This window comes from Kryptolebias marmoratus, linkage group LG9 (assembly GCF_001649575.2).
Source record: "Kryptolebias marmoratus isolate JLee-2015 linkage group LG9, ASM164957v2, whole genome shotgun sequence".
Classification (NCBI taxonomy): Eukaryota; Metazoa; Chordata; class Actinopteri; order Cyprinodontiformes; family Rivulidae; genus Kryptolebias; species Kryptolebias marmoratus.
Genome location: NC_051438.1, coordinates 16,537,672 through 16,548,715, shown reverse-complemented (window position 1 = coordinate 16,548,715; position 11,044 = coordinate 16,537,672). Strand labels below are relative to the sequence as shown.

At 42.2% G+C, this 11,044-nt stretch overlaps 3 protein-coding genes across 3 annotated transcripts; 2 read left to right on the top strand and 1 right to left on the bottom strand.

The window, feature by feature from the left end:
* The first annotated feature begins 905 nt into the window (after positions 1-905).
* Positions 906-2,479, top strand: tomm5 (translocase of outer mitochondrial membrane 5 homolog (yeast)). Its single transcript, XM_017427201.3, has 2 exons — positions 906-1,162; positions 2,056-2,479. The coding sequence occupies exons 1-2, from the start codon at positions 1,042-1,044 to the stop codon at positions 2,088-2,090; spliced, it is 156 nt and encodes a 51-aa protein (XP_017282690.1). The 5' UTR covers positions 906-1,041; the 3' UTR covers positions 2,091-2,479.
* A 737-nt stretch (positions 2,480-3,216) lies between these two features.
* On the top strand, positions 3,217-6,192 carry LOC108242401 (zinc finger and BTB domain-containing protein 5-like). Its single transcript, XM_017427197.3, has one exon. The coding sequence runs from the start codon at positions 3,587-3,589 to the stop codon at positions 5,510-5,512; it is 1,926 nt and encodes a 641-aa protein (XP_017282686.1). The 5' UTR covers positions 3,217-3,586; the 3' UTR covers positions 5,513-6,192.
* On the bottom strand, positions 5,726-9,986 carry grhpra (glyoxylate reductase/hydroxypyruvate reductase a). Its single transcript, XM_017427199.3, has 9 exons — positions 9,760-9,986; positions 9,257-9,387; positions 7,978-8,050; positions 7,782-7,898; positions 7,570-7,658; positions 7,301-7,402; positions 6,978-7,113; positions 6,578-6,708; positions 5,726-6,473 (listed from the first exon to the last, which is right to left on the bottom strand). The coding sequence occupies exons 1-9, from the start codon at positions 9,822-9,824 to the stop codon at positions 6,352-6,354; spliced, it is 966 nt and encodes a 321-aa protein (XP_017282688.1). The 5' UTR covers positions 9,825-9,986; the 3' UTR covers positions 5,726-6,351.
* Positions 9,987-11,044: the final 1,058 nt, after the last annotated feature.

Here is an 11,044-nt window from a genome sequence, read left to right as displayed (position 1 = left end):
GATAATTAGCCTGCCTTTTTCTTTCATACTTTCTGTAAAGAAAAAAAACATGGCATTACTAATATTTCACTGTTGTTTCATTTTGTTAGTCTATTTACTTAATTAAAAGGCGCCATCTACCCAAGGGACCAAGATTAGCAGGTTTGATACAGACTAATTTAATAGTTTCCTTGACAATCTGCACCACTGATTTATACCGAAATCTGCTCAAATGAACAGCAGTATGTTGTATTATGGTTATTTAATGTATACATTTCTTGTATTTATTGTCATAATGCTGCTGGACGTTTTGGATTTTCCTCTATCTATCTATCTATCTATCTATCTATCTATCTATCTATCTATCTATCTATCTATCTATCTATCTATCTATCTGTTTGTCTATCTGAAGAAACATGCCAAGAGTATTTTGTCGATTGGTATATTTTAGAAGCAACTATATTATTTAATTTTGTTCGGTTTAGTTTAGTTTGGGGAAAAACAAGTAACCACTATAAACAATGTCAAATTGGCTGAAATTCTGTTCAAATAAGGACATAATTCAAACGTTTGATACAAAATTAGTCTTCATGTCAATTTAGACAAAACTATGAAGTTATTATAAACTGGAAAAGACTTTTCAAAGGTGTTTTGAATTTGCAGCAATATTTTTTCAAAAACAAATCTTTATATTATGGTCAAATAAAATGCAACGAACATAATAACACTTTTCAATGAAAAATATACAAATATTATGATCAAATTTAAAAACAAATAAAACAAATAAGTAAAAGAAAACTTACCAGCGTCGTTCTTTTACGAATTAATTAAGTTTCAACCACCTCACAGTGGTCGAATTTGGTTACTGCTGTTTTTTTTCCTCTCAAGGCGCTTTCATACAGTTTGTCCCTCGGTGCGCCCCGTCCTACGTAGCCATCCACTTCCGCTCTGACGTATTTCCGTTCAGATTCTCCTCCATGCTATCGCTGTGCGCCCAACGACTGTGAATTTTCAATTAGAAACACTTCGGAGCAAAAACAAAACAAAATAAAATAAAACAACATGTTCAAACTGGAAGGACTCGGACCTAAAATGGACCCGGAGGAGATGAAGAAGAAAATGCGTGAAGACGTCATTTCATCTTTACGAAACTTTCTGATTTACGTCGCTCTTCTCAGAGCCAGTGAGTAGAAACCACACGACATTGAATGACTTCTGCACATTAAAGCATTTCTTTTTACTGAGACAGAATTTAGTCACCTTCTTGTGCATTTAATGTCAATAAATGCAGCTCAAACTCGAGCCATCAACCACTACAGAGGAATAAATCCGCAAAAATGAAGAGTAATCACCTTGAAACTTCTCAAAACGAGTGCTTTCATTATATTACATTTACCACAGACACAAACATTAACAGAATTCCTGAGGGAAAAGGGAGCAGAATCTCCATCATTTAGTCAAAACTTGAGTATGTTGAAATAAAATATGCAGATTAGACATTTTCTGACTAAAAATATGTTTAGATTAATGTATAGCAGAATAATAATTAGCTAATGTTGAACTTTGAGCTGAAAAACATGAACATATCAAGTAAAATACAAAAAGAAAACAGAACTAAATTAGTTAATTGCTAATGTGATTTAAAATCATTTCATTATGCAGCAGCAAGATTAGAATTTTAATTATTTTTTTAGCGTCTATATGTGTTTTAAGCGTTTTCTTTTTGCATAATTACAAGATTTACACACTTTAACATAGTTTTCACAGTTTAAACCAAATAAATAGTAACCTTGTTATTCTAAAATATGGAGATAGGTTGTTTTAAACCTGACAACTGAAGCAACCCAAGATTATAACTCTGTTCCCACAGACTTGACATTTTCTTTCACTGTGCCTGTTTCCAGCTGGATATTTAAATCCCTGCAGACAATTATAATAGGAGGTTTAAACATATTTGTTTAGTTAATCATTTAAGGGACACTTCCTGTGTCCTAGTAATTGTATATTTTTACCAGCTGTCACACATTAAACAACTCTAATAAACTTCTTCATCACTTTCATGTTTCCTCTTAACAGCCCCGTACGTGTTAAAGAAGCTGGACAGCATATGAGCCGAGCCATCTGCTCCTCCATCCTCCATCCCTCCATCCAACAAGAATCTCCTACATCAGAGACGGCTCGGCCTGCTGCTGCAGCTTCACTCTGGAACATTACCAGTGTTTCTCCTTTTCCTCACCAGGGACCACAGCTGTCCTCGGTTGCAGTCTTGCTCCATCTTAGTAACATGTTTTTGTTTTGTTTTTTTTTTGTCTAATTTAACATTGTGTAATTCTTGTTAAATGCAGAGGTTTCACCTGATATTGTGTCTGCCTCCAGAGTCAGACCATTTGGGAAACAAAGTCGATTTTGTTGGGTTATAAGTGTGATGTTTGTCGACAGAAATTCAAGAAATGTATTGAAATTATTGAAATTAAATGTCCATTTTTTGTCTTCAGTTTCATCTGTGTCAAGTTTTATTTTCTTTGCACCAGATGTCACATTCTAGAAACAACAAAAGGATGATTTAGATGCTTCCTACAAGTAGACAAAAGATTCATACATCCATTTAATTCTGCATCATCCAGGGTCAGGTCACTGGGGCAAAAACTCAAAGAGGGGAAACCCTGATATCCATTTCCCCAGGAACAATCTCAATCTTTGTTTCATATTGTCACTTATCTCATGAACCACAGGGGGGATTCAAATAAATTTTTAAGGAAATAATCATTATATGTGGCTCTACAACTGATTGACTTTTGGAACCAGTTCAATTCAAGATGGCCACCACAGCCAATTGACCTTATAAAACACAAAAATGGCTTTAATTCAGTCAATTACGCATCTATTGTGCTCAAATTCGGTGTGTTTGTAGCTGAGAGTCATCCTTAACACGTACCCTGAGCGTGGCGTGAGGGTGTACACAGTTATTTTCAAGGTTTGACCAAAACAGCTGCAACTCGTCTCTTCTCAACATTAGATGATCTCAGTCTAAAGCTCCAGCATGAGATGCGGCGGGCGATATGCATTCCTTTAAGGCACGCTCGACCTTCCTTTAACCTGTTTATCTGTGGGTTTAGATCTGAGACGGTCTGATGTAGTTTCAGGGATTTACTTGGTATTCTCTGCTGTTTAAACTCAATGCTGTACATCGCTCAGTCCACCACCAGGGGGCGGTGTTGTCCAGCCGGTCGAGTTTATGACGTAGGATTCGACACAATGGACGCCAAACCGGGCAAATGTGTGAGTTATTTTGGTTCTGTAACATTATCATTATTCATATGATGACGATGATGGTTTTACATGAACTGTGAGCGCACAGCTGCGGTGACCTTGGCTTCATTGTTGTGGAGACAAAGCCCGGATCTCGCTCCGCATCCCTCCGTGTTGTGGCCGGTCCAGACCCGCCCAGCCTCCGGAGCATCCCTCTGCCTCAGCCAACAATAGCCCGCTAAACGCGCCGCTCTGGGTGTAGGCGGCCCGCGGAGCAGATGTGGATGCGCTTCAAGGACGCTGTCTCATTTATTATAAAGGTGAGATTTGGGAATAAGAAGCCCCGCCGCCGGCTGTGATGGACTTCCCGGGTCATTTCCAGCACATCTTCAAACAGCTCAACCAGCAGCGCCTCCACGCCCAGCTGTGTGACTGCGTGGTGCTGGTTGGAGGCCAGACCTTCAGGGCTCACGGCTCCATCCTGGCAGCCTGCAGCTCCCACTTCAGGGCCCTGCTCGGCTCCATCGATGAGGCCCCGGGAGCCCAGAGGGACGGGGCTCCCACTGTGGTGGAGCTGGACCCGGAGGTTGTGACCCCTGAGGCCTTCTCCACCCTGCTGGACATGATCTACACCTCCACCCTCTCTCTGGGGGCCTCCAACGCGATGGACGTCCTGTTGGCGGCGTCCCATCTGCACCTGAACACCGTGGTCAAGGCCTGCAAGCTCCATCTGTCCAGGAAGAACTTTCCCTCCTCTGCGCCTAAAGGGTGGAGGTCAGTGAAGCGGCAGCAGCAGGTCACTTCAGCCACAGAGGAGGACTCTGATGAAGAGGACGTAGTAGTGGTGGTGAGTCAGTCTGGTGAAGAAGAGGGCAGCAGGAAGACGGCACAGTCTTTGAGACAAAAGAGAAAATCGCAGGAAGAGAGGCTTGATGACAAGAAGAGGATCTCCAGGCTGCCTGAGGGGAACTATAAGGAGCATTCACCAACTGTGACCAGGAGCACCGAGGAAGGAGGAGATCTGTCGTCATCAGACTGCCCGAAGGTGACCGACAGCTGGGAAAACCAGGGCGATGAGGAGGAGGAAGAGAAATACAAAGCAACCAAGGGCGAGACGGAGGAAATCCAGCTGCCAACGCAGTCGGACAGCAGCTCGGGAGGAGCGGAGGTGTGGAAGAAGGGTGAGGATGAAGATGGAGACGCTGTAGTCAAAGTAAAAGTGGGAGAGGAGGAGCAGGACGAGCCAACGGTGGCAGCCATCGAGGTCAAAAAGGAAAACCTTTGCTCATTCAGCCCTGGTTTAGACACAATGCCAAACAGCTCTCCTCCGTCTTTGCTGCAAGACTGCACGGACAGCTTAGAGGCGCAGATGACCGACGAGAAGATGGCCACAGCTGAGACCGACGGTGGCTCTTTGTGCGCAGATCCTTTAAGAGACACTGCAGATTTGGGTGAGGACGCCGTGGACGGCGAGGGCCTGGACAGCCTTTCCGAGCTGGCCTTTTCCTGCTTCCTTAATCCCAGCAGTGAGAGTGTGATGGGGGCTCTGGGAGAGGAAGACAGCCTCGTCAGCCTCACAGCTGCTGCTACAGCCGCTGCCGCCGCCAGTGATGCTCCTACAGCTCACGAAGACATAGGTCTACAGAGCGAAGCGTCAGAAGAAGCAGGCACCTCTTCGGCCCAGTGCTCCGATTCGTCGTCGTCGTCTCTCGTTTTCCCAGTAACCTCCGTTCCCTTGCAGCAGCTTCTTCCAACTCAAAGCTCCGGTTTTAGCGACACCATCATCCTCCAGCCAACGCAGAACTCCCTGACAGGATTCTTCAGACCAGGCCTGAGCCTGGACGCCTCCTTCGTCCAGCCCTCCAGGCCCGCGAAGGCCTCCGGGCCGACGGCCTTCCGTCGCATCGCCCCGAAAGTGCCGCCCGGCTCGGAAGCTGCCGCTGACGTGCCCTCCGGATCAGAGGCCGCGGACCGACCCACCCTGACCAGGGCCTCGGAGGACGTCCTGTCCAAGTGCAAGAAAGCGGCAGCCGAGGACCACGTGTTGCTGGTGGAAGGGGAGAAGAAGTACGCCTGCAAGATCTGCTGCAAGACCTTCATGAACCTGACGGACTGTAAGAAGCACATCCGCGTGCACACGGGGGAAAAGCCCTACCCCTGCCCCAAGTGTGGCAAACGCTTCAGCCAGTCCTCCCATCTCTATAAACACTCAAAGAACAGCTGCATGAGCTGGAAAGACGATCAGTCGTTTCCCGACTCTGCTCTGGCGAATATACTCAACTGAAGACTCCATTTGACAGACTTTAGAAGAAAAACTATAAAAACTTGTTTGTTTTTCCTTTTTAACCTTACATGAAATCTATGTGAACTGTGTTGTTTTTACTTTTAGTATCCCATTAAATTCAAGCAATAAAATGTAGCTGAAACTAACGCAAATGCACTTCAGATTTTCTTAAAAGCGTAACAGTTTGTAATGCAGACTCTGTGGAAACAGGAGTAAATGTTGTATTTGGTGATCTTTATTGATTATAAATCAGTTTTCATCAAGGGGTAATTGACTTTTAAATTACATGTTTCCTACATCAAAACTAAACTTTAAGTTATTTTTTTAGAAGAATATTTCTACTTAATATACAGCTGTGGCAAACGTTTGGCGGTTCAGTGAGTGCAGACTTGGAGCATTAACATTAAAATAAAGTGCTGATCGAAACACGTAAGACTAATTTTTTTCCTTTTTTTAAGCGTCACATCAAAGAAGTAGATGAGTAAAAAAAAAAAAAAACTTAAAAATTTAGCACCGGGTGGTAAAATAAAATGCAAAAATTGTTTGTTTTTTCACATTTGAAATGTTTTCAACTAAACTAAAAGACAATATGTGCTGCTTCTCTGTTCATCTGCCTCTTTTTTAAGAACTTAAACAGACAAATTACAAAAACACACACTGTTTTCTTCATCAAATCACTTCTTCTATATTAAAAATGTAAATTAAGTGTGATAAAAATCAAATGAACTTTCTGAGACACCCAAACTATTTTTAGTTTTCTTTTCTACCTCTCTATTATACATTACTGCTTTCTGCTGTCCAAGCAGCACCAGTGGGAACAGAAGGCACGCGGGTTTGATTCAAAGGATGAGTTCGCTGGGCATGTCTGAGCCCTGCAAGCCTCCCAGCAGGTTCTGAGCGGTCAGAGCGGACATGACACCTCTCGTGGAGTAAGTGGCACTGCCGATGTGTGGTATTATCACTGCACGAGACAAAATATACATTTCAGAGTGCAAAATAGAGCCCAACATGTCACTTTTGGGAATTTAAAAAAAAAAAAAAGACCAACGTGGCTCGCCCACTTACCGCAGTTTTTCAGTGTAAGAAGCGGGTGGTTTGTTGGAAGCGGCTCAGGTGTCGTGACGTCCAGCCCGGCTGCAGCGATCTGTCCACCGGTCAAGGCCTCATACAGATCCTCCTGGTTCACCACAGCTCCTCTGAAACAAACAGTTCATCACATCTCCATCCAGGCCTGTCGTACCTTAAAGGAATCGCATCTGCCAGTGTTTTAGAATAAGATCATTTAATGCTGAGAAATAACTTCTCTTTTACTCTTTTACTGCTTGTAGTATTTGTGTCGTGAATGTTTCCAATGTTTCCACAAAATCTGAGCTAAATATCTAGAACGTTCACTGTGTTGTAGCCCTTTTTTGTGTAGGCTAAAGCTGATTCGCTGTGGGGGGCCATCTTGCTTTTGGGCACCTACCTGCTGGTGTTGATGAAGACCGCTGTGTTTTTCATCTTGCTGAAAAAGGCTTTGTTGCACAGGCCCTGGGTTTCAGGCGTCAGCGAGCAGGAGACCACTACGAAGTCGCTCTCAGACACGAGTGCATCCAGGGGAACTGTTCGACGGAGAGAAAATCCACGAAAACGGGGGGAAAGCAGATCATTAAATACAAAAATCTACTACCAAAAAAAAAACAACTCTTCTGTTATAGCTTCAGCTTCTTCTGTCTGGCTCTTTCAGCCTCACTGTGTTTTTTTTATGATCCCCTACTTCACGGTGCATGTTTTTCTACATTGTCTCACCGAACTCTCCGTTCACGTCTGCAGCGTGGGGTTTGGCCGATCTCCCAGAATACAGCAGCCTTTTCACTCCAAACGGCATGAGCCTCTGAGCGATGGCCATACCTGAACACAAACGTTTTCAACGAGCAAGTCTTAAACTTTATAAGCAGAATCGTATTAAACACGGCGAATTTGGCACCAAACAAACCAGAGCTTGTCTTAAGAACTTTATAACACATCCTGGGATAATGAAGTTGTGCTGCCAAAGTGTGTAAGGTGATAAAACTAACCAATGCGTCCCAGTCCGATGATTCCTACAGTGCTGCCCGAAAGACCATAACCACACAGCCAGAGAGGCTTCCACGAGCTCCAGCCACCACTAAGAACAAAACGTTCATTGTGGATTTAATCTAAAGCATTTGCTTCCTTTTGGGGTTAAAAAGTAACAGAAACACAAATATCAAACATAATTAGCACAGATGAGTAACTTGGCGAGGCTGACCTTTTGACCTCCTCCACTCCCTCCGGTAATCTGCGAGCGGTGGCGAGCAGCAGGGCCACGGTCAGCTCTGCGGTGGCGTCAGTCAGGACGTCCGGGGTGTAGCCAACACGTATCCCCCTGGGCAGAGTAAACAGGGATATGAAATGCGTCCCCTGTCGCCGGCTGGCAGGTCGGGGGTTTAGATAGCGCGGCTCACCGTTTTTTGATCTCATCCAAAGCCAAGTGGTCGAACCCCACAGACATGGTGCTAATTACTTTCAGGTTGGGACCTAGAATCAGACAGAGCCGCTGACATGCAGGCACAGTAACCTCTGATATTTGAACTCTGGGCTCTTGTGCAAAAATAATGGAATAATTATTAGGTTAAATATAAAATAAATAGAACTATAAACTAACCCAAAGTAAAATAACTCCTGTTTATCCTGTCAGTTACATTCTGTTATGTAGTTTAATCTGTAAAAACTACATGTCTACATTGTTCTTTTAAAAATACATGGTATTATTACTTTTATATGCAAATGTATACCCTTCTAAGTAAATAAATGTATAAAATGGCAAGTAAATGTACAGCAAAAAGTAAGACTTGAAGGTTTGCATTTTTATGATATAAAAATCATCCCAATATCTGCCCAAACTCTTAAAGTACATGGTAACTGTTTATTTACTTTTTCACAGAAAATGACTATATATTCGTCAATGTCAAAGCCTGTCAGTTTAATTAAATAACTTTCATTACTTAGTTATTATTAAGGTCCAATCAGTTGCATGTTTTTAACCATAGGATCTTCATACTCAATGTTTGGAGGAAGCTGCAAGAAGAAAGTTAATGTAAAGATTTAAGACTATTTGGTTAAATCCAAGGCCATATCTCATGTGTGAAACACGGTGTTGGCAGTATTATGAATTAGACCTTTGATGCATCTGTGTCAACACTGTTCACCAATCTCAAGAGACTGAAGGTATTAAATTGACCCATATAGCACACGTCATTCTACCACAGAGTGTTTTGACACAACAAAAGTGAATGTTTTGGAAACTGACGGCCTTCACACTGATTGAGCAACTCATGTTCTGTACAGAAATAAAAGACTAAAAGTCATCCGGGGTTGATTTGCAGGACTGATCAATAGCTGAAAGATTGACAAAGTTGTAGTGTTACTGCACTAGGATGTTACAGCAAATGCTGATAACAAAAAGTGCACAGACTTTAACCATTCAGACTATTTTATCCATTAGATAAAATGACAAAGTGTAATTTATTTGTCTCATTTGTAGTAGCTTCAGACTTTAATCGGAACCTGTGTGAAACCCCTACTGTGTTTGTAATCATAGTAGTGGTTTTAAAACTTCCAACATCTGTTTTAAAGCAGCATAACATTGTCATCATCCTCCTAATAATGCAATTTAAACTGAACGCAATTCCCCCAGTTGCATCCAAGTTGGTGTCCAGCTGTCAGAGGAGAGATTAGGAGTACCTGCAGCATCTAGGACCTCAGCATCAACCTTGTCCGACAGCAGACACAGAAGACCGTGAGCTCCCTGAACCCCTCTGAGAAGCTCTGTCCTGGGAACAGGCTCATCTGAGTCCCACTGAGACACCTTACATCTGTTTCCATGGAGACAGACAAGGAGATAATGCATGAAGTGATATTCATTCAGCCTGGTTTAGACTAATTATAGAATAAGAGCTGACATTTCTACTGGCAGAGAAGGCTGGCTATGTGTGGTAGGGCTCTGTATGTGACCAGAGGGGACTGGCCTTCTAACATTTACATCTCAAAATAGCTTCTTTTTTTTGCAAAGCGAGGCTCAACTTCTTCTTTTTACAATGTATAGAGACTATCTGGGGGTAAAATAACATAGTCAGTGTACACTGACATGCACAACCAAGTCTGAGCTCAATTTATTATGCTGCTCATTCAATGTGAAACAAGAATAACCACAGGGTTAACCATTATTTAAAAAAAATACTTCGTACACTCCTGCCGCGGACAGGATCTTCATCCCCTCTTGCGGGATGCGCCTCGTTATGAAAACCTTCATCGGTTTACCAGCTGCTCTCAGGCCGATAACAAGTTAATAGTCCTTTTCGGAAAGAAGGTGGCGATAATAGTCGCCTGTTAAGTTTGCAGCTTCAGCAATTTAACCTTCCAGGTCTGCAGCGAAAGAGAACTACACAACACAGGAAGCGGTAGTCGGAGCGCGCATGCGTGAAACGTTTAACCCCGCTGGAGCGAGGTCCTTACATTTTGTAGTTCAATGTAAACGATAAAGAAGCGTGCGTTGTAATGTTCTCAGGCTGAGGGAGGTTGTGTTGTTAAGAATTTTAGATATTTCAAAGCTAACCAACAGTTTAAAATCAGTAAGACTGCCCAGCGTTGGACTGCCTATTTATATTTTTCAATCAGGCATCACGGGCACCGTCGGAGGCGCTGAGTGACTAGCGAGGTTGTAAGACGCATGCGCGGATTTTAAAACCGTAACTTTGCCACAAATATAAAACAGAACAAGTTTTTCGTTATCTGCTTTACAGTGGGATGTGATGCAACAGTTTTATAATAGACAAAACACTAACTGAACGCAAAACGTTGTGTCTTTTTAAAACGTTTAATCTTTTGGGCCAATATTTTCTTTTCTATGTAATAAAGAATCTCATTTTTAAATCCAGAACATTTATTTGACGTCAAGTCATTTATTGAGGACATTAATAAACATTTTGATTAATGCCCTAAAGATTAGGATCAAGTCATTAGTTTCATTTAGATCAGTTCAATATATTAAAACCTCTAGGTCCAGTTCATCCTGGTCTACAACATTTAGCATCCATCAGAACTGATGGAAGTTGAATATTCAAACCTTTTACAGGTGTCTGACAGAGGCTGAAGTACTGTCGTTCCTTGTCACATAGTAGTGTGAACAATTTGGGTTTGCTACTTATAGTTCTGTAAATTCTCTGTATATATTTTCTATTAAGACAGCCAAGCCAAGTAAAATAAGTTTTTTGCTGCTCACACTTCCTTAACCATTATGGTGTGGGCGTCATTTTGTTGTCATGAGTCTGTTTACTCTCTCACAGTACATTTATCACTATCACTTTATCACCCATCTTTATCTTTTATCTGCAATGTACTTTTTGAATTGCGCCTTTCTGTGTATACATTGTACTTTTCTTTTATATATATGCATGTTCTTTGTATAATAATAAAAAGAAACAGTATAGTAAGTAAATAAAATTGGGGCACTTCCTGTTGTGCTGTTGTGTA

What these genes read in the sequence shown, in the direction of transcription:
- tomm5 (XM_017427201.3), top strand. Translation starts at nt 1,042, where the DNA reads ATGTTCAAACTGGAAGGACTCGGACCTAAAATGGACCCGGAGGAGATG. An exon ending in CGTCGCTCTTCTCAGAGCCA is followed by an intron (nt 1,163 to 2,055) that starts GTGAGTAGAAAC and finishes TCCTCTTAACAG; the next exon opens with CCCCGTACGTGTTAAAGAAG.
- grhpra (XM_017427199.3), bottom strand. Translation starts at nt 9,824, where the DNA reads ATGAAGGTTTTCATAACGAGGCGCATCCCGCAAGAGGGGATGAAGATC. An exon ending in ATCCTGTCCGCGGCAGGAGT is followed by an intron (nt 9,388 to 9,759) that starts GTACGAAGTATT and finishes CCATGGAAACAG; the next exon opens with ATGTAAGGTGTCTCAGTGGG. An exon ending in GTCTTCATCAACACCAGCAG is followed by an intron (nt 6,709 to 6,977) that starts GTAGGTGCCCAA and finishes TGTTTGTTTCAG; the next exon opens with AGGAGCTGTGGTGAACCAGG.
- LOC108242401 (XM_017427197.3), top strand. Translation starts at nt 3,587, where the DNA reads ATGGACTTCCCGGGTCATTTCCAGCACATCTTCAAACAGCTCAACCAG.